General features: G+C 69.7%; 3 protein-coding genes across 4 annotated transcripts; 2 read left to right on the top strand and 1 right to left on the bottom strand.

Moving 5' to 3' along the window:
• Window positions 1–639: 639 nt before the first annotated feature.
• On the top strand, window positions 640–3300 carry PPP1CA (protein phosphatase 1 catalytic subunit alpha). Its single transcript, XM_040054166.1, has 7 exons — window positions 640–732; window positions 1214–1345; window positions 1429–1659; window positions 1835–1939; window positions 2028–2251; window positions 2678–2812; window positions 2936–3300. Exons 1-7 carry the CDS (start codon window positions 678–680, stop codon window positions 3044–3046), a joined length of 993 nt encoding a protein of 330 aa, XP_039910100.1. The 5' UTR covers window positions 640–677; the 3' UTR covers window positions 3047–3300.
• A 23-nt stretch (window positions 3301–3323) lies between these two features.
• Window positions 3324–5452, bottom strand: RAD9A (RAD9 checkpoint clamp component A). Its single transcript, XM_040054165.2, has 11 exons — window positions 5325–5452; window positions 5184–5254; window positions 4952–5086; window positions 4750–4864; window positions 4550–4649; window positions 4317–4426; window positions 4128–4234; window positions 3992–4056; window positions 3815–3916; window positions 3538–3736; window positions 3324–3457 (listed from the first exon to the last, which is right to left on the bottom strand). The coding sequence occupies exons 1-11, from the start codon at window positions 5356–5358 to the stop codon at window positions 3359–3361; spliced, it is 1137 nt and encodes a 378-aa protein (XP_039910099.1). The 5' UTR covers window positions 5359–5452; the 3' UTR covers window positions 3324–3358.
• Window positions 5453–9974: 4522 nt separating this feature from the next.
• Window positions 9975–17440, top strand: LOC120748086 (cardiotrophin-like cytokine factor 1). Of its 2 annotated transcripts, none has more exons than XM_040054163.2 (3): window positions 9975–9990; window positions 15922–16088; window positions 16532–17440. In XM_040054163.2, the coding sequence occupies exons 1-3, from the start codon at window positions 9975–9977 to the stop codon at window positions 17021–17023; spliced, it is 675 nt and encodes a 224-aa protein (XP_039910097.1). In that variant the 3' UTR covers window positions 17024–17440. The 2 variants fall into 2 exon arrangements, with proteins under 2 accessions (XP_039910097.1, XP_039910096.1); XM_040054162.2 differs by lacking the exon at window positions 9975–9990 and adding an exon at window positions 10897–10995.
• Window positions 17441–17447: the final 7 nt, after the last annotated feature.

Raw genomic sequence — 17447 nt, 5'->3', positions numbered from 1 at the left:
GTCGTCCCGTCTCCCCTCCTGTCCCCTCGCAGTCCCTGGAGCTCCTATCCCGAGGCTGTTCCTCTCCCTCTCTTATCCCTGTGCCCCCAGGCCAAGGATACGAATCCACGTCCCCGCTGTTCCCCGTGTCCCCTTGCCCGAGCTCTACCCCTTGTCCGGCGTGTCCCCCTGCCCGGGTTGCTCTCTTGCCCGGGATGTCCCCCTTCCCGGGACGCCCTCCTTCCCGGGAACTCCTCTGTTCCAGGCAAGTCCCTCTGCCCGGGACGTTCTCCTTTCCTGGGAGGGCACTGTGCCCGCGGTGTCCCCTTGTCCGGGATTATCCCCTTCCCGCGGTATCCCCTTTCCCGGGGTGTTCCCCTTGCCGGGACGTTCCCCTTTCCAGGCATGTCCCTCTGCCCGGGGTGTCACCTTTCCCGGGATGTTCCCCTTCCCGGAATGTCTCCCTGCGGGGCGTGTCCCCTCTCCGCGGCTCTCCCCCTGCCTCTGTGACACCCGTCCCTATTTCCCACCTCTCCCGGGGCTGGCATGTCCTGACCGAGGGGACGCGGGGACAGCGGGACACGGGGACAGCCCCGCCGGCGGGGCGCTGCGGTGAGTCCTCCGAGCCCGCAGAGGGCGCCACCCGCGCCGGGGCCGCTCCGGGCGGGCGCGCGGGGCGGGGCGGCGCGCGGGCGGCCATGGCGGACACCGAGAAGCTCAACCTCGACTCCATCATCAGCCGACTCCTGGAGGGTGAGCGGCCCCCGCCGCCCCCCTCCCCGAGCACCGGGATCCCCCCGCTCCGCTCGGGGAACCTCTCGGGGCCGGCTCGGGCCGTCTCCCAACGCCGCGGGGGGGTCGCAGGCCCGGGCCTGGCGGGGGCGGGTTAGGCCGCGGTGGTGTGGCGGGGGGGGTCAGGGCTGGGGAGTGTTCTGGGGGGGAGTCCCCACGGGATCTGGGGAGCCAGAGACGAGTCCGGAGGACGTGAGAAGGGGATCCCGAATGGGTCTGCACCCCGCGGGAGGGGGCCGGAGGAAATGCGGGGTCCCCGAAGGGTCTGTGCCCCGCGGAGGGGGTGACTGGAGGGGATCGGGGTGCCCCAGAGGGTCTGGGGGCTGGAGCTGATCCTGGAGGGCTGGGGTAGCTGGGGCAGGGAGAGTAGGGGTTCCTGGGGCGCTGTTGGGGTCTCGGAGCACTCGGAGGTCCCTGATCCTGTTGTCTGTGCTGGGACCAGTCCAAGGGTCGCGGCCGGGGAAGAACGTGCAGCTGACGGAGAACGAGATCCGCGGGCTGTGCCTCAAGTCCCGGGAGATCTTCCTGAGCCAGCCCATCCTGCTGGAGCTGGAGGCACCCCTCAAGATCTGCGGTGAGACCTGGAGAGCTGCTGGGCGGCACCGGGGTGGCGTGGGGGGCTGCGGGGTGCCACTCACCGCCTGTGTCCCCCGCCAGGTGACATCCACGGGCAGTACTACGACCTGCTGAGGCTCTTCGAGTACGGGGGCTTCCCCCCTGAGAGCAATTACCTGTTTTTGGGGGACTATGTGGACCGGGGCAAGCAGTCGCTGGAGACCATCTGCCTGCTACTCGCTTACAAGATCAAGTACCCCGAGAACTTCTTCCTGCTGCGGGGCAACCACGAGTGTGCCAGCATCAACCGCATCTACGGCTTTTATGACGAGTGTGAGTGCCCGGGCTGTGCCCCCATCCCTGGGCTCCCCCTTTCCCGGTGTTGTTCCCAGTGCTGTCCCTGTCCATGACCTCCTTCCCTCCCCGCAGTGTCCTCCTGCCCTTCCGTGTCCTGCCCACCCCCGTGCTGTCCCCAAGGGCACCTCCAGATCCCCTCTGTCCCCCGCAGGCAAGCGAAGATACAACATCAAGCTCTGGAAGACCTTCACCGACTGCTTCAATTGTTTGCCCATTGCCGCCATTGTGGACGAGAAGATCTTCTGCTGCCACGGAGGTGGGAATGGCCCTTCCCGGGGCTTTGGGAGGGCTGGAGGAGGGCCGGCACCTCCGTGCTGAGCTCTGGCCGTGCCCCTTCCCCGCAGGGCTGTCCCCAGACCTGCAGTCGATGGAGCAGATCCGGCGGATCATGCGGCCCACGGACGTGCCGGATCAGGGGCTGCTCTGCGACCTGCTCTGGTCCGACCCCGACAAGGACGTGCAGGGCTGGGGGGAGAACGACCGTGGCGTGTCCTTCACCTTCGGGGCCGAGGTGGTGGCCAAATTCCTGCACAAGCACGACCTGGACCTCATCTGCCGGGCGCACCAGGTACCACCGGCACCCCCAGATACTGGGGACTCCTGGGTCTCCAGTGGGTGCCAGCTGGTTCTGCCCCGAGTATTTCCCCTTCCAGGGGCAGCACGTACTCCAAGAGTCTGTGGGTTGGGATTCTGGGGTGTTTTGCCCTGGGATTTGGGTGTTTTTCATCTCAGCATTTGAGTATTTGCTCGGATGTCAAAGTATTTGCCCCGGGGGTTGAACAGTCACCCTTGGATGTGGGTGTTCCTCCCAGAGGTTGGATAATCACTCTGGAGAGATGGAGATTTGCCCTGGGGCGGTGGATGTTTGTCCAAGTGGTGGCTATTTGCTCCAGGCAAGGGAGTATTCAGCCTGGGGCGCTGGGAATTTGCCAGGGCAGGTGGATACTGGCCACGAGGGGGGTGGATTTTGGCCAACCCTGCGGTCCCCCTCCAGGTGGTGGAGGACGGCTACGAGTTCTTTGCCAAGCGCCAGCTCGTCACCCTCTTCTCCGCCCCCAACTACTGCGGCGAGTTCGACAACGCCGGCGCCATGATGAGCGTGGATGAGACGCTCATGTGCTCTTTCCAGGTGAGCCCGGGGAGGGGGAAACGCCCTCAGTTCCTGCTGGGAGGGCTGCAGGGAGTTCTGCCCCCCAGGGGAGTGGAGAGCCGGGCAGGGAGCTCACTTCTTTCTTTCCTCCTTCCCCGGCAGATTTTGAAGCCGGCCGACAAGAACAAGGGCAAATACGGGCAGTTCAGCGGGCTGAACCCCGCCGGGCGCCCCGTCACCCCTCCCCGAAACTCTGCCAAAGCCAAGAAATGAGCTGGGAGCCGCCTCCGTGCTGCCCACGCCCCCCAGCCCCCCGGCCCCGGCATCAGGTCGCTTTTCTTTCGACTCGTTTTTTTATTTGTAGGATCCTGCCCCCTCCCCGCCACGCTCCACCAAAGCAAATCCAGGCCCGGGGCGGGGAGCGCCAGGGTGGAGGGGGGAGCCTGGAGCCCAGAGCCCAGCCCTGGGGTGGCAGCGGACGGGGGGGGGCAGGAGGATTTTCTGAGGAATAAACTTGTAATGGGTCACCGGGGGGTGCCTGTGCTGGTGCTGGGATGGAGGCTGGGGGTGGCAGTGACTTGGGGCTCAGCCTTCTCCCTCGCTGTCCTCCGCCAGCACCTCCTGGGTGCTGGCCAGTCCAGGCCCTCCCGGCGTCGTCACCGAGCCGAAAAACAGGGAGCGAAACTGTGGGAAGGAAACGGGGGGCAGGGGGATCAGGAGGAGGCTCTGCCCACGCCCTGCCCCCAGGCACACCCATCCCTCACCTTCTTGTGCGGGGGGGTCCCTGGCACAGCTCCTTCCTCCTCCTCCTCCTCGGGCCCGCTCTGGGCTGGCCGGGGGGTGCGCAGGGGGAAAGTGGGGCTGGGGGGCCTCTCTGAGCCCCCCTCGCTGGTTTCCATGGCGACCATGTAGGACTCCAGGTCGTCGGCAAAGTCATCCGGCGGGGCGGGCAGGTGGGACACGCTGGTGGGACAGAGCGGGATTGGGGACGTTTGCTCTGCTCCCCGCTGGAGGCAGCTGGAGGGCTCATCTGGGACGTACCCGTTGGTGGAAGGGGACTGGGAGCTGCTTGGCAGGTCGGAGAGGGTGGCCAGCACCAGGTGAACCTCCAGGACGGTGTCATCCAGGGTGAAGATCACCGGCCTGGGGACACAGAGGGGCTCAGGGGGTGCCGGGGTCAGCGCTGGCACAGGGTAGGGACGCGGTGGCCGCTCCTACCTGCCGGGCTCGTCAAAGTGGATGGTGAGGGGCAGGTTGGAGGCCTCGGCAAAGCTCAGCAGCCCCTGGGGACAGAGGGGAGGGTGAGGGGGGCCGGGGGGTGACACAGGGCCGGGGGGCTCGGATGGGGCCTCACACGGAATTCCTTGAGGCAGAAGGTGATGTGGGAGTCTGGCACCACAGCCACCGTCTGGAACTCGTCCTCAGCCAGCCACAGCTCCGTCACCATCGTCTTGCTTGGCTCTGGACAGGGGAAGTGGGATGGGTGGCGGGCTGGGGGGCACCCCAAGGTGGGGAGGGGGCCCCCTTGCCCTGCAGGGCTCACCTGCCTCGTCCTCCACGTAATTCCGCAGGCTGATTTTGCCGCCGGGGCCAGTCCCCAGCGTCACCTCAGCCAGCGTCGGGGGAAAGTGGACCACCGCCTCTGCCAGCACCCTGAGGGGCACAGGATGGGGCTGAGCACCCCAAATCCTGCGGGGCCAGCCGGGAGCCCTCCTTCCATCCGCCCTCATCCCGCTCTGGCGACCCCAGCGCTGCCCCCCTGGTGTCCCCCCTCACCGTGCCGGGGCGCAGAGGTGGCTGGCGCAGCGCTGGGTGTCGAACACGGCCTGGAGCCGCTCGCACTCCTGGAAGGCCAGGTTGTGTGTCTTGGTGACGCCTGGCAGGGGGCACGGCGGCTCAGCGGGGCGGGACGCGGTGCCAGCATGTCCCCCGCCGTGCCGTGTCGCCCCCCGGGCCGCGTCCCCGCCGGTACTCACCGTGCTTGCAGTGCAGCTGCAGGACCAGGCGGCTGGCATGGGGCTTGAGCAGGATGAGGCATTTCCCCACCGACTTCTCCAGCGAGGGCAGCGAGCGGAAGATGCCCAGGAAGGACTGCGGGGATGGACACGGGGACTGTCACCTGCCTGGGGCCCCTGGAACAACGAGGAGCTCCAGGGGGACCCAGGCGGGGCGCTGCACCTTCATGTGGACTTTGCATCGCAAGAGCTCCGCGTCGGGCCCGGCGCTGCCCGGCTCGTACAGCTGGAAGAAGAGGGGTGCGAAGAGGAAGGAGGCGAAGCCAGAACGGGAGGAGTTGACAGCACGGAGGGAGAGCTGGGGACACGGCCACAGTGTTGGCACCGCCTTCAGGGAGGGAGGTGGGGCACAGGTGCCCCCCCGGCTCCCATCCAGCCCCCGCGATGCTGCATACCCCGCTCTCGGTGGGCTCCAGGTAGAGCTCGTCGCCGATGCGGGACAGGGAGTGCACGGCTCGGCCCAGGACTGGGAAGGAGAGGGTGCGGGGGTGAGGCAGGGCTCCGCGGGCACGCCGCAACCCCCGGGCCCCGCTCACCTTTGACGTTGCCGCCGGCGATGACACATTTCATGGCACCGGGACCAGGACCGGCACCGGGCGGGCACGTGGGGGCTTCGCGCCCGCCGGCCCCGGGTCCCGGCCCCGCCACGAGACCACGCCCCTCACCGGAGCCTGCGGGTTAGGCCACGCCCCCAGCTGGTCCTGCTCGGGCCTCGCCGCCCCTCCCCGTCCCACCGGTGCCGTCTCTCCCCGGCGGCCCCGCAGTAGTGTCCCCCTGCCCCGTCCCTTCCCGGGGGTTCCGGCCCTTTCCCCGCCGGTGCCTTCCCAGCTTCCCGCGCCCGCCCTCCCGGGCCGCCTCCCTATTGGCCGGGAGCGCCGCTCGGTCCCGCCCCCGCCGCCAGCCGATTGGTCCGCGCGGAGGGGGCTCGTGACGGCGCGGCGCGATGGCCTCACGTGACCGGCGAGAGGGGAGGGGCTCCGGCCCCGCTGCTCTCGGGGCCGCCCCGCCGGTAAGCCCCGCCCTCCACGGCGCGCTATTGGGTGGTGGTCGGAGTGACGTGCTGCTCAGCCAATGGGGCTTCGACGCGCCCCTCAGCGCGGCTCCCGGTGCTCAGCCCTGCACCGGGTCCTTGCCGGGGCCTCCCGAGCCGTCCGGGGGCTCTCCCGGGGTCGTTCCGTGCTTGTGCCTCCCGGCACCCTGACCCTCGCTTCGTTTCCTGTAGCATCCCGGGCGGGGCCCCCCTTCTGCAGCATTGCCTGCATCTCCCGCTCCCATTGCCTCTTCCTGCATTCCCGGGGCGCGGTGCTCCCCGCGAAGGGCTACGACACTGGAGCGGCAACTGGAGTTGCTCCAGTGCTTCCCAAGATCCTGGTGTTCTGGGAGTCCCTCTCTCCTGGGGAAGCAGGATGCTGCAAGTTAGTGCTCGATGGTCTCTCCATGCTGGAGGTGCTGCTGGCTGTGCATCCCGTAGAATCATGGAATGGTTTGGGTTGGAAGAAACCTTAAAGCTCATCCAGTTCCACCCCCGCCAGAGGCAGGGCAGAGACGCCATTCACTGGACCAGGTTGCTCCAAGCCCCATCCAACTCTACTGCACATCTAGGGAGGGATTTTTGGGGGTGTCCCAGTACTCTCCAGTGGGGGGGTACACTGTAAATTCCGGGCTGGCGAGGCATATCCATGGGCTGTGCACAGAATCCCAGAATGGCTGGGGTTGGAAGGGGCCTTAAAGCACACCCTGTCCCAGGCAGGGACATTTCCCACTGGCCCCGTTGCTCCGGTGTGGCCGTGAGCATCTCCAGGGATGTGACACCGGCTCGGCCAGCAGCCTGTGCTCGCAGCCAGCCCGGAGCGACAGGCTCTGGAGCTGTGGCCTCGAGGGAGCTGGGGGGATGTGGCTGCGAGGAACTCGAGTCGTGCTCACAGCAGGGTCCTCCAGCCGGCTCCCGCCTGCCGCCGGAGCAGCCGCTCCCCAAGTCCCTCCTCCCGGGCTCGGTGGCCGCGGAGCCCAAGCCGAGGGGCCCCGCTGCGGAGCAAGGCTGGCACCTGAGCACAGGGAAACGGGAAGGGGGTTGCGGAGCCCTTTTCCCATGGCTGCCATCCTCCAAGATCTGGTGACAGCCTCTCCTCCTCCTCCTTTCCCTGCCTGCTGTGCTCGGTGCCTTTTATCCGGGATTTCGGACCCGGCCCGCTCCAGGTACACAATCCCCTGCCCTTTGTGGGGCTCCACGGCCCGAGCCACGTGTACGAGGCCGTGCCGGGATCGCCAGCACGGCACTCCAGGGACTCCCAGGCCTGCCTTGGCCTGGGCTCGGGGTCCGGCCGGATCTGGCTCCTCCGCTCCTGGGGCGAGTACTGGCTACTTCCCTTCCTCCCAGGAGGAGGAGGAGGACGGATTGTGCGAGAGCGTCCGTTCCAGCTCTGGCAGAGCAGCCGGGCTCCTCTGGAGCCGGCGTTCCCAGGAGGGGCTCTGGCCTCGGGGCTCGGCGTTTTATGGGGCTGCGGAGAGGACGCAGCTGGCTGCGGTCGTGACACACACACCTCAGCGGGGGCCAGGGCCAGGCCACCCCTCCCTCTTCCCATCAGCGCCGACCAGGGGATGGGCTGGATACGGGCCGGGAGCAGCAGCCTGGCAGCCCTCGGGGGGCTCCGGCACCTCCAGGCCCGGCTGCACCCGCGCCACCTCTCCCGGGATTCCCCCTGGGGCTGGGGAGCCTCACCCGGGGACGGCGGGGAAGGGGACAGGGGTGCTCCCTCGCACCCGCCGGGCTCGGGGCTGTCTCCCGGCGTCCTTCGCGCTCCTCCGGCTTCTTTCCCGGCACATGGCACGGCGCCCTTGCCCAGGCAGCGGTTCGGAGAGACAGACGGCCACAGCTGGGCTCCTGCTGCCAGCCCGGCAGGAGGGGACACGCCGAGCAGGACGGCTGCTCCGTGCCCCTGCCTGCGCCCCAGGGGTGTCCCCAAGGGGCCGGGTGTCTCAGCCCGCGCCTCGCAGGCGGTTTGGGGTGAAAGCCGAGATTTCTGGGTCCGCCGGGTGCCCCGTCTCTCCCTCCTCCGGCCGTCGGCCGCAAAGGTCAGCAGTGGGAGGCCGGGCTGGCCCTGGCGCCGGCCGGAGGGTGGGATGGAGGTGAGCTCAGCTGCCCGGTGACGTGGCCCCGAGGGCAGGGCGGGCACGGCCTCACCCACGCGGAGCCGCCGCGGGCACCGGGCGAGGAGGAGGAGGAAGAGGAGGAACAGGATGTGGGGATGAGGCTTCCCAGCGGTTTGACCCGCCTGTGCCCTGTGCCCGCTTCGTCCTGGGGCAGGGGCTCCATCCTGGCGACGCCGGCTGGCACAGGGAGAGGGGCCCGGGAAGCCGGGAGCTGCATCGGCCGGGCCACGTTTCCCTCCTCCTCCTCCTCCTCCTCGTCTCCTGTCTCAGGTGTTGGCCCAGCGGGAGCCGTGGCAGCTGGAAAAGTCCCCAAACCCAACCGCAGCGCTGGGGTTTGGGGAGGGGAGAAGGCGGCGAGGGGCAGCCCCGCCGCCTCGGCAGGCTGGAGACCCCCGGGGACGGGACGGCGGCTTTTCCCAACTGCTCCAGCGCTGCTGGCGGGATCTGCTGGCTCGGGGGGGAAACCAGATACCCTGCCCTGCGGCTGGGGGGGGCGAGGGGGCCGGCCCCACGCCGAGCGGACCCCCCCCAGACACGCTGCCGGGGAGCCGGGCCGGGGCTCCGTCCGTCCGCGGATGGTTCGGGCTGCTGCGCCCGACACCTCCGCAGCCCCTCGGGATCCTCAGGGCTGTGGAGTATCCCCCGTTCGCCCGGGGGAGGGGATGCGGAGCCCCCCTCGCCACCCCTGACACGTCTGTTGGGCGCTTCCTCGGGGATTCGACACGAAATCCGCTCTTCCCGGGCAATAAATCAGCCAGAGCCGCGTCCGTGCGCGGTCTGTCCCTACGGGGGGTCCCCCGACTGCTGCTAATGAGTTCAGCACCCAGTGTCCCGGTGGATTTGGGGAGACGGGGTCCCGCTGTGCCCCGAGCAGGCGCCCCGTGTCCCGGGGAGAGCCGGGAGGATGCGATCGCGGCCGGGAGGGCTCGGACCTGGCCAGGGCCGGGGTCTGGAGTGGAAGCGAATCCGCCTGTTACCTCCCGGCCCTTCCCGGCGCTCCCAGCGCCTTTGTTTTAAACAAAGCTTTTTTGGGGGGGGGAGCCGGGACGTTGCTCTCCCCGCCGAGACAGCCCCCGCGGCAGCACCCGCCCGTAGGTGAGGGGCACGAAGAGAAGGAACTAGGGGCTCTGGCTGTCGGGTCGCCCCCCTCCCCTCCGGCGGCGGGCTCCGCTCGGCCCTGGGGGTCTCCCCGCGCCCCCCAATCCACCCCACTCACCCCGGGTGGGCTGCGGGGAGCGCCGCGGTCACCGCCAAGGGCCCCGCGGGCGCCGGGACGGGGATCGTCCTAACGGGGGAGGATAATGGGGAAGAAAGCGGCTCTGGCACCCGGAGGAAAGGGGCTGGGGGCGTCCCTCCCCGTCCCCGCGTGGACGGGAGGCGCCGGGAGAAGCGAAGTCCTCCCTCGGGACGGGGCTGAGCGCCCGCCGCCGCTCCGAGGGGCTCCGGTTGTGGCGCCGGGACCCCGCCGCACTCCCCCCGCTCCGCCGCTCACCTGCCGCCGTCCCGGCGGGGCCGCGCCCGCCGCGCTGCGGATCCCCGAGCCGGGGTGGTGGTGGGTGGGAGGGGGGGGTCCGCGGCCCCCGGACCCCCTCTCTGGGCCGGAGGGGAGGGGGCCGACCGTGCCAGCGAAGAGCGGAGGACCCCCCCCAGCCCCCCCTCCCCGCCCCGCCGCCACCCTTCCCGCACCGGCCGGCCCCATCCCTCCGCCACTCCTCCCCGCTGCCCCGGAGGGGGAAGGAAGGGGGGGCAGGCTGGCACCCCACGCCCCCCACGCCCCCCCCGGCCCCGCCAGAAGAGCCGCTCCGCCGCACCTCGCCCCGTTCCCCCCCCCACCCCGTCCTCCCCTCCCCGGACCCCCCCCCCCTCCGTCCCGTCCCGTCCCCCCCGTGCCCCCCCCGGGACCGGGCTCTCGGCTCTGTGCGCGGGGAGGAGGAGAGGCGAGAGGGCTCGGAGCGGCAAATGGGAGCCGCAGTCCCGGGCCGGTGTGCGGGACCCCAGAGCACGCAGCCAGCGCCCCGGCCCCGCGCCCGTCCCGCATGGAGCTGAGAGCAGGTAGGAGACCCCCCCGGCGAGCGGCACCGGCCCCGCACCGGCCCCGCACCGGCCCCGCCGCTGCCACTCTAACAAAAGCCGGGCGGGAGCCAGAACAGCCCGGGGGGCGCAGCGAGGGAGAAAGCGGGGGTCCCCCCCTTCCTACCCGGCCAGCGGCACCCCCGGGGACCCCCCTCTTCCCTTCCCTCCCCTCCGCCTTCCGCAGCTCCGGGGCTCGGCTCCAGCCTCCCCACCTCTGCCCGGTGCCGGGACCCCGGGGATGGGAATGGGGATGGGGAAAGGGGGGATAAAGCCGGGGCGGGGGGGGGGGGATGGTGAGAGAGAGGGAGGGAATGAATGGAGCCAGCTCTTGTGTACAATTGCATCAAATACATTCTTGAAAGCAACCTGGTTCTGCTTAACACTTGAATTGGGAGAAAAAAAAAAAGAGAGAGAGAGAGGAAAGAAGGAGGCAGCAGCTTGGAGAGGGTGGATGCGAGCTCCAGTGGTGGTTTTTTTTTTTTTTTTTCCCCTTATTCTTTTTTTTTTTTTTTTTTTAATTTTTTTTTTTTTTATTCCTGCATTCCTGGACCCCAATCAAAAGAGCAAATCAAGGGAGGTGGAAGGGGGGAACGGCGGCGTGCGAGGCAGCCGGAGGCAGCCGGAGCACGGTGCGAACCCTCCACACCCCAAAAACCCACCCAACCCGCCCCGGGTTTTTAGTTTTTTTGGGTTTGTTTTTTTTTTTTTTCCACCTAACACCCAAACCAAAACAAATAGAGACCGAGGGAAGGAAAAAAAAAAAAAAAAAAAAAAAAGAAAAAAAGAAAAAAAAAAAGCCAGAAACCAACCCAAAGGAAAAAAAAAACAAACCAAAAACCACCACCCAACCCGGAGTGCGAGCGAAGCAGCGAGCCAGGGCTGAGGCGAGCGGGAGCGGGCGGGCTCGGGGCGCCGAGCAAGAGCCGAGCCCCCCTAAATCCCCCCGCACCCCGACTATGCTAAATGTAACCGGGGAGCTCTCAGGTAAGCCCGCGGCGCTGGGCGCGGGGTGGGGGGCTGCCCCAACTCCCCTGCCCGCATCTGCCGGGAGTTTTTTCCCCTCTCCAAACCGACTGCTGATTTTAATTTGATGTGATTAAAACGTCTGTCTGGCTTTGGGATTGATTTAAGACTTTCCCCTCTCTAGGTCGGGTTGTTGTTCTTTTTTTTCTTCTTCTTCTTTTTTTTTTTTTTCCCCCCTTTCTCTCGTTCCCTCTTTTCCATGCATGTTTGTGATTACCAGGGAGGGAACCGCCGCCGAGCACGGAGAATTAAACCCCGGGACTGACAGAGGGGAGGAAAAGGAAAGTCGGTGGGATTTATGGGGGGCAGGAAGAGTTAGTTTTCCTGCCCGGGGCTGGATTTCGGGGCTCGACACCGAACGCGCTGGAGCAAGCGAGGTTCCTCCGGCACACGGCAGCGGGGTTTCGGGGTGCCGGGGAGGGGACGGCTTTGTTCCCCCGGCCCCGGCGGCCACCGGCGCTCCGGGGCTGCCGGGGGGGGGGGGCCCGGCGGCACACCGGCACCGGGGGCTCCTCGCCCGGAGAATGCTGGAAAACGCCCTTAAAAGGTCAAAGTGCGGGCGCCTCCGTGCTCCCCGGGGTCCCGGGCGGCGGGACCGGGGCCGGGGCAGCACGAGGCCGGCGCCGGGCTGGGCTCCGGCTCCCGCGGTGCCGGCGTGACGCAGGACGGGCAGAGCGGGGCGAGCGCCGGGGAACCGGAAAAGCGAGGCCGGGATCCCCGGCGGCTCCGTCGCCCTCCCGCGCCCCTTCCTCTCCCCCTTCCCGCTGCCGCCGGGCCCCGCGGACGTGGCCGGAGCGGCGGCACAGCCGGGGCGCCGAGGCCTGCCCGGGACGGGCGGGGAAGGGCACGCCGAGGAGGAGCCGCGGGGCGGCGGCGGCCGAGCCCCGCGTTTTGGGACATCCCCGCCCCGGCGGTGTCCCCGGCGGGGCTCGGGGGCTCTCGGCATCCCCGGTGTCTCCGCTCCTATTTAGCGGGCGGCTCGAGGGCACGGTGGCGGCCGCACATCTGGGCTGCATTAGGCGCAGGCTCCGCAGGGAAACGCGGAGGGCTCTGCTTACAGGGCCGCGCCGGGGGGAGATTTATACCCTGCTAAGTGGCACCGAGCCCCCATAAATCATCCCTCGCACCCCTGCACGGGGCTGCGGCGCCCGCGTCCCTGTGCCACCGTGCCAGCGTCCCGCCAAGCTCGCTGGGGACGCGCTCCTGGGTATCCGGGATATCTGGGAAGCCGCTGGCCCGGCGGTGTTGTGGCCTGTGGGTGACAGAGGCATCCCGGGGTGCTGTGGGGACACCAGGGCACACGGCCGTGCCCACCGGGGCCGCCGCTCCCACAGCGACCCAGCCGGGCCGTGCCAGCGGGTCTGGAGCTGCCAGGACGCGTCCCCCACAGCTCAGCGGCGCCACGTGGGCTGGCATCGGGGGTCCCCTGCCCGGCTGGAGAGCGGCCAGCCGTTCTGAACCCCCGGAACGGTGCCGGGGCGCTCCGTCGGGCCGTGTGGCTCCGTGACCTGCGGGAAGGGGTCGAGGTGCCTCGCGTGGCTCCCGGGCGCTGGGCGTGCGTGCGGGGCAGCGGGGTCTGGTTGGGATTAGGGGCCTGCGCCCCCCTCGCCGGCGAGGGTGTTTCCATCGTGCCGCTGGCTGGAGCCGGAGCCGGAGCCGGATGGGAAATCCAGGCCCAGCTAATTACGGCCTCGCTGGAGTCTCCCGTGCGCGGCCGCATTTATAAACACACGGAGGAGACAGGATGTAAACACTCAGCGCCGCGAGCGCAGGCACGGCCGGCACCGGGGGGGACGCGGGGCCACGCGCCCCCCGCGCCACCACCCGCTCCTGGCACGGCGGCCTCGCCCTGGGATGGATGGGATGGATGGGATGGCGTGTGGTAGAACGGGATGGATGGGATGGGGACCCCACTGCGGTGGCTGTCGGGGAGCAAGGGCACACGTGCTCTTCCTGCTGGAGCTCGGCAAGTGCCGTGTCCGTGATATATGGGTGTGGAGCGTGAGCATCCTCGTGTCCCCACCGTGGCTCCACGGGGACGCTGCTACGCTGTGGTGTCACCTCCCCAGACATAGTGGGGTTAAATGCCAGCAGTGTGGGGACACAGAGGCCGTCTGTCCATGAGCCCTTGGGTATGACCCTCTCCAAGCCCCTCGGAGCTGGCTCCCACATCGGGCCGGGAAACATCCCGTGGAGGGTTAAGTGGTGCTGATCTGGTGGCCGGGACAGTGGCTGGGGTAGTGGGGACAGGGCTGCTTTGTCCTCAGCGCCACAATCATGCCTGGCCACCGCGAGACCTCCCGTGCCGGCCCCAGGAATGGGGCTGCGGGCTGGGACGGGGCTCTGTTCGCCGCTGGACGCCGGCCCATCAGATAGGGCAGCTCCCGCCGCGGCGTCGGGGGCCGGCTCGGCTCCGTCCTCTGCCAGGGGCTCCGGGGCCAGGGGGTCTCCCCTTCCCGGCTGCCGCCCCCACCCCCGGGGTTTCGGGAAAGCGGCTCTGGGCGGGCTGCGGTCGCTGGGCCCTCGGCGGCTCTGCCCACAGCATGCCCAGGGAACAGCTCACCGTCTCCGTGGCCGAATTCCCGCCTCGGCCGCTGGCAGGGAGTTCTGGCCGGCACTGCCGCCTGCGCCACTGGGCAGGGGGCAGGCCAGGGGTCCCGGGTGTCGCCCCAAAGGCGGGCGAGCCGCGTCCCCGCTGCCGCGTGTGCCGGTGGGCCCGGCATGGGTGTCCCGGGGTGCTGTTGGCAGAGCAGGGGGTGCTCGCTCCCATGGCCTCCCATCACCCCGGCTCCTCGGGCGTCCCCAGGGCCCAGCGGGTGACCCTGGGCAGGCACGCCATGAGCTGCTTACGTGGGCTGGGAGCATCCTGGCCGAGCTCCAGGGCCGGTTTTGAAACCCTCGGGCTCTTCCTCTCCGACGTCACCGGGATCCAGCTGTGCCGGCTGGAGCCTCCCTCCTCCGCTGTCTGTGCCGCTGGGTGCCCGGCACCGGCCGCTGGGACGGGGGCGGGAAAGGGACAGCGGGGGCACCCGCCGTGGCTGGGCCGTTCGTCACCGCTGTGCCACGGTCACCGTCACTGCTGTGTCACGGTCACTGTCACTGCTGTGTCACGGTCACCCTCGTTACTGTGCGGTGTCACTGTCACTGCTGTGTCACGGCCACCGTCCCCGCTGTGCCGGGGTCGCCACTGTCACCGCGTCACGGTGACTGCGGCCCGGTGCCATCCGTTCTGCGCATCCCACCATTCCCGTCTCTCAGACCTCCATCCCCTTCCTCCGTCATCCTCACGTCTGGGCCACCTGCCCAGGAGCCACGGTGGCTTCGTCCCAATCTCACATCCCTGCCATCTCCCCCTCATCCCGCTCCCCGGCTGTGTTTGGTTTGGCACCGGCCAGGCCGGGGCGGGTGTAAATCCCGCCTGGAAACCCGAGCCGGCGGTGGGCGAGGGTCCGGCCAAAGCAAACACTGGGAAGGGGGGGTGGTTTGCGTGGTGTGAGTCACCGCGGCCCCCCCCCTCCCCGGCCCCCCCGGCCCCTGCTCGCACGCACGCGGGGCCGGCCGCACGCTCCACGCGCCGGAACGCACCGGAACGCGGGCAAGCGGCGGCACGTGCCCACCGCGGGGCACCGGGCAAGCCGGGGCCGGCCGGGGCTGCCACGCACGGGCACGGAGGGCGCGGGGGGCGTGCGGCATCGCACGGGGCGGCGTGTCGCAGGCGTCCCCTGCGTGGGGCTTGCACACGGCACAACGCACACTCTCCCGGCACGTCCCGTGGGCTGGTGTGCGCGCCACGCGTTCGCGTGGCAGGTGACACGGCCGGACTGGGGTCCTCGTGGGTGTGCTGCGTCACGCACGTGCACGGTGTCACACGTGCACGGTGTCGCACGTGCACGGTGTCGCACGTACACGGTGTCACACGCCTGCAAAGCGTGGCGGTCCCCATGCCCGTGTGGCGCGTCCCAGGTGTGTCCTGGACGCGCCCCGGAGGTGCCACCAGCGTCCTTGCATGCCTCCGGGGCGCATCCCGGGTGTGACAGCGTCCTGCACGCCCGCGGGGCTCTCTCAGCGAGGCTTGCCGTTTGCAGGACACCCAGGGCAGGACACCCAGGGCGCCGGGGCCCTGGTGGCCGGAGCCGCGGCGTCCCCGAGGACCGTCGTGCGTCACCGGCGGCCGGTGACGGGGAGCGGTGACGCGCGGGGCCGCGGGGGGCTTCCCGCAGCAGGAGCCCCGCGGTGCCGAGCCGTGCCAGCGGCCGGTCTTTCCCGGGAGGAGCTGCCGGGAAGGGCCGACCGCGGCCGGCCGGGGGTGCCAGCTGGCCGGGGGAGCGTCCTGGCCGCGGGCCGTGACCTTTGCGCGGCCGGCGGCCGGCGGGGCCGCGCTCCCGGGGCCGCCCTGACGTCAGGCCGATGACGGGGACCCCGCCGGCGCTTTCCGGTGCCTCCGCAAATGTCACCCCGCGCCCCGGCCGCTCCTCGGAGCCGCGTCCCGCCCCCCTTCCCCGCGCTCCCGGTGGCCCCTCGGCGGGGGTCCCCGCCGGGTGCCCGGCCCGCTCCGGCGTTGGCGGTGCCCAAATATATCCCAGGCGTGTGTCCCGGCGGGAATGCCGCGGCCGCGCTGCTCCAGACCATATAAAGGATTGTTGGTGCAGCCGCGGGCGGGAGCGCTCGGAGGGGAGCCGAGGGGTCACCGCGCGGAGATGGGGGGTCCCTGCTGCTCCAGGGAGGGAGCTGAGGTGAGGCGAGGGGGTCCCCACCCTCCCCGCCTCCGGTGCCTCGGTTTCCCGACGGGCGGCTCAGGGGTACTCTGCCGGCTCAGCGCCACACCCAACGGAGACGGAGTCTCCCTGTCACCACCTCCCCCCTGAGGTGCTGTGTGTCCCCCCACAGGTGACTCTTGGGGGATCTTCACCTTCCTGTGCGCCGCGCTTTGCAACCTGCCGGCGCTGCCGGCGCTGAACTGCTCCGAGGAGCTGGGCGCCGGCCAGTCCATCCAGCAGACCTACGACCTGACCCGCTACCTGGAGCACCAGCTCCGCACCCTCGCCGGCACCTACGTGAGTCTCCGACCCACCCCCCCCCCACCCCGGGATATCCACTCCGTGCCCAGCTGCTCCCACGCCGGAGGTCACGGAAATGCCTCATCGTCCCCCCCGGGCGCAGGGCGGCTCCCGGGAACCCTCCCTTGGGCCCGTGATCCCGTCATGGGCTCGGGCATCCGCCTCGCCCTCGCCGCCGGCGTCACCGACTCACCCGGAGGTTCCCCGTCCCTGCCCTGGCGTGCCCTCGGCGGTGCCGGCGCGTTGCGGGCGCCCAGCGGTGACGGTGGCACCGCCCGGGCTGTGCTGGGAATGCCCGGCTCGGGCAGAGCGGGAAGGGGGACGCGACAGGAGGGCTGGGATGAGCGGGATGCGTTCGAACCGGGGGGCGAGGGGGATTTGGAGGCCGTGAACAGGGTGGACGTGGAGACCTGACCCCCGGCACCCCCGTTCCCTTCCAGCTGAACTACCTGGGGCCCCCCTTCAATGAGCCCGACTTCAACCCGCCGCGGCTGGCGCGTGCCGAGCGGGTGCCCAGCGCCACGGTGGACCTGGACCTGTGGCGGGGCCTGACGGACAACGCCCGCCTGGCCGCCAACTACCGGGCCTACAGCCGCCTGCTCTGCTACCTGCGCGTGCTGGACGGGCAGGTGGGCACGGCCGAGCTGCGCCACCGCCTCGCCCACTTCTGCGCCAGCCTCCAGGGGCTGGTGCTCAGCATCGGCGGCGTCATGTCCTCGCTGGGGTACCCGCTGCCCGCCGGCCCCGCCGGGCCCCCCGCGCCGCCCGGCGCGCCAGCGGCCCCCAATGACTTCCTGAAGAAGATGGATGATTTCTGGCTGCTGAAGGAGCTGCAGACCTGGCTCTGGCGCTCGGCCAAGGACTTCAACCGCCTCAAGAAGAAGGTGCCGCCCGCCGTGGTCACCCTGCGGCTGGAGGCGAGGGGGTTCTGAGTGCCTGCTGGGCTCCCCAGTCCACGGCGCCGCCACGGCCGCGCAGGTCCCCTCTTCCGCCGCCGGTGTGCCTTGAGAAATGGGGCTCCTGACCCCCAAAACCACCCCGCAACCTCATCATCACCTGGCAGTGCCTTGAAAGATGGGGCTCCTGACGCCAGGCGCCACCACAGCCACCCTGCGGCCCCTCCATCATCGTCGTCATGATACTGTGCCTTAAGGAACAGGGCTCCTGACCCCAAGTGCCGCCACGGCCGCCCCGTGTCCCCTGTCCACCACCAGCATGCTTCGAGGAATAGGGTTCCTGACTCCCAAGTGCCACCACAGCCGCTTCACAACCCCGCTTTCACCACTGTGCCTTGAGTGAGGGGCTCCTGACCCCGAGTGCCACCCACCACAGCCACCTCACATCCCCTCTGTCACC

The sequence above is a fragment of the Hirundo rustica genome, unplaced genomic scaffold (assembly GCF_015227805.2).
Source record: "Hirundo rustica isolate bHirRus1 unplaced genomic scaffold, bHirRus1.pri.v3 scaffold_504_arrow_ctg1, whole genome shotgun sequence".
NCBI lineage: Eukaryota > Metazoa > Chordata > Aves > Passeriformes > Hirundinidae > Hirundo > Hirundo rustica.
Note: the sequence above shows the minus strand (reverse complement) of the source record. Positions and strands in the feature narration are given on the sequence as shown.

Bases quoted from the DNA above. Each gene is read 5' to 3' on its own strand.
- PPP1CA (XM_040054166.1), top strand. From the start codon at position 678: ATGGCGGACACCGAGAAGCTCAACCTCGACTCCATCATCAGCCGACTC. The intron at 1,346-1,428 runs GTGAGACCTGGA...GTCCCCCGCCAG, and splicing joins GGCACCCCTCAAGATCTGCG to GTGACATCCACGGGCAGTAC. The intron at 2,252-2,677 runs GTACCACCGGCA...GTCCCCCTCCAG, and splicing joins TCATCTGCCGGGCGCACCAG to GTGGTGGAGGACGGCTACGA.
- RAD9A (XM_040054165.2), bottom strand. From the start codon at position 5,358: ATGAAATGTGTCATCGCCGGCGGCAACGTCAAAG. The intron at 4,650-4,749 runs GTGAGTACCGGC...GCCCCCTGCCAG, and splicing joins GCAGCTGCACTGCAAGCACG to GCGTCACCAAGACACACAAC. The intron at 4,427-4,549 runs GTGAGGGGGGAC...TGTGCCCCTCAG, and splicing joins CACCTCTGCGCCCCGGCACG to GGTGCTGGCAGAGGCGGTGG.
- LOC120748086 (XM_040054162.2), top strand. From the start codon at position 10,968: ATGCTAAATGTAACCGGGGAGCTCTCAG. The intron at 10,996-15,921 runs GTAAGCCCGCGG...GTCCCCCCACAG, and splicing joins TGTAACCGGGGAGCTCTCAG to GTGACTCTTGGGGGATCTTC. The intron at 16,089-16,531 runs GTGAGTCTCCGA...GTTCCCTTCCAG, and splicing joins GCACCCTCGCCGGCACCTAC to CTGAACTACCTGGGGCCCCC.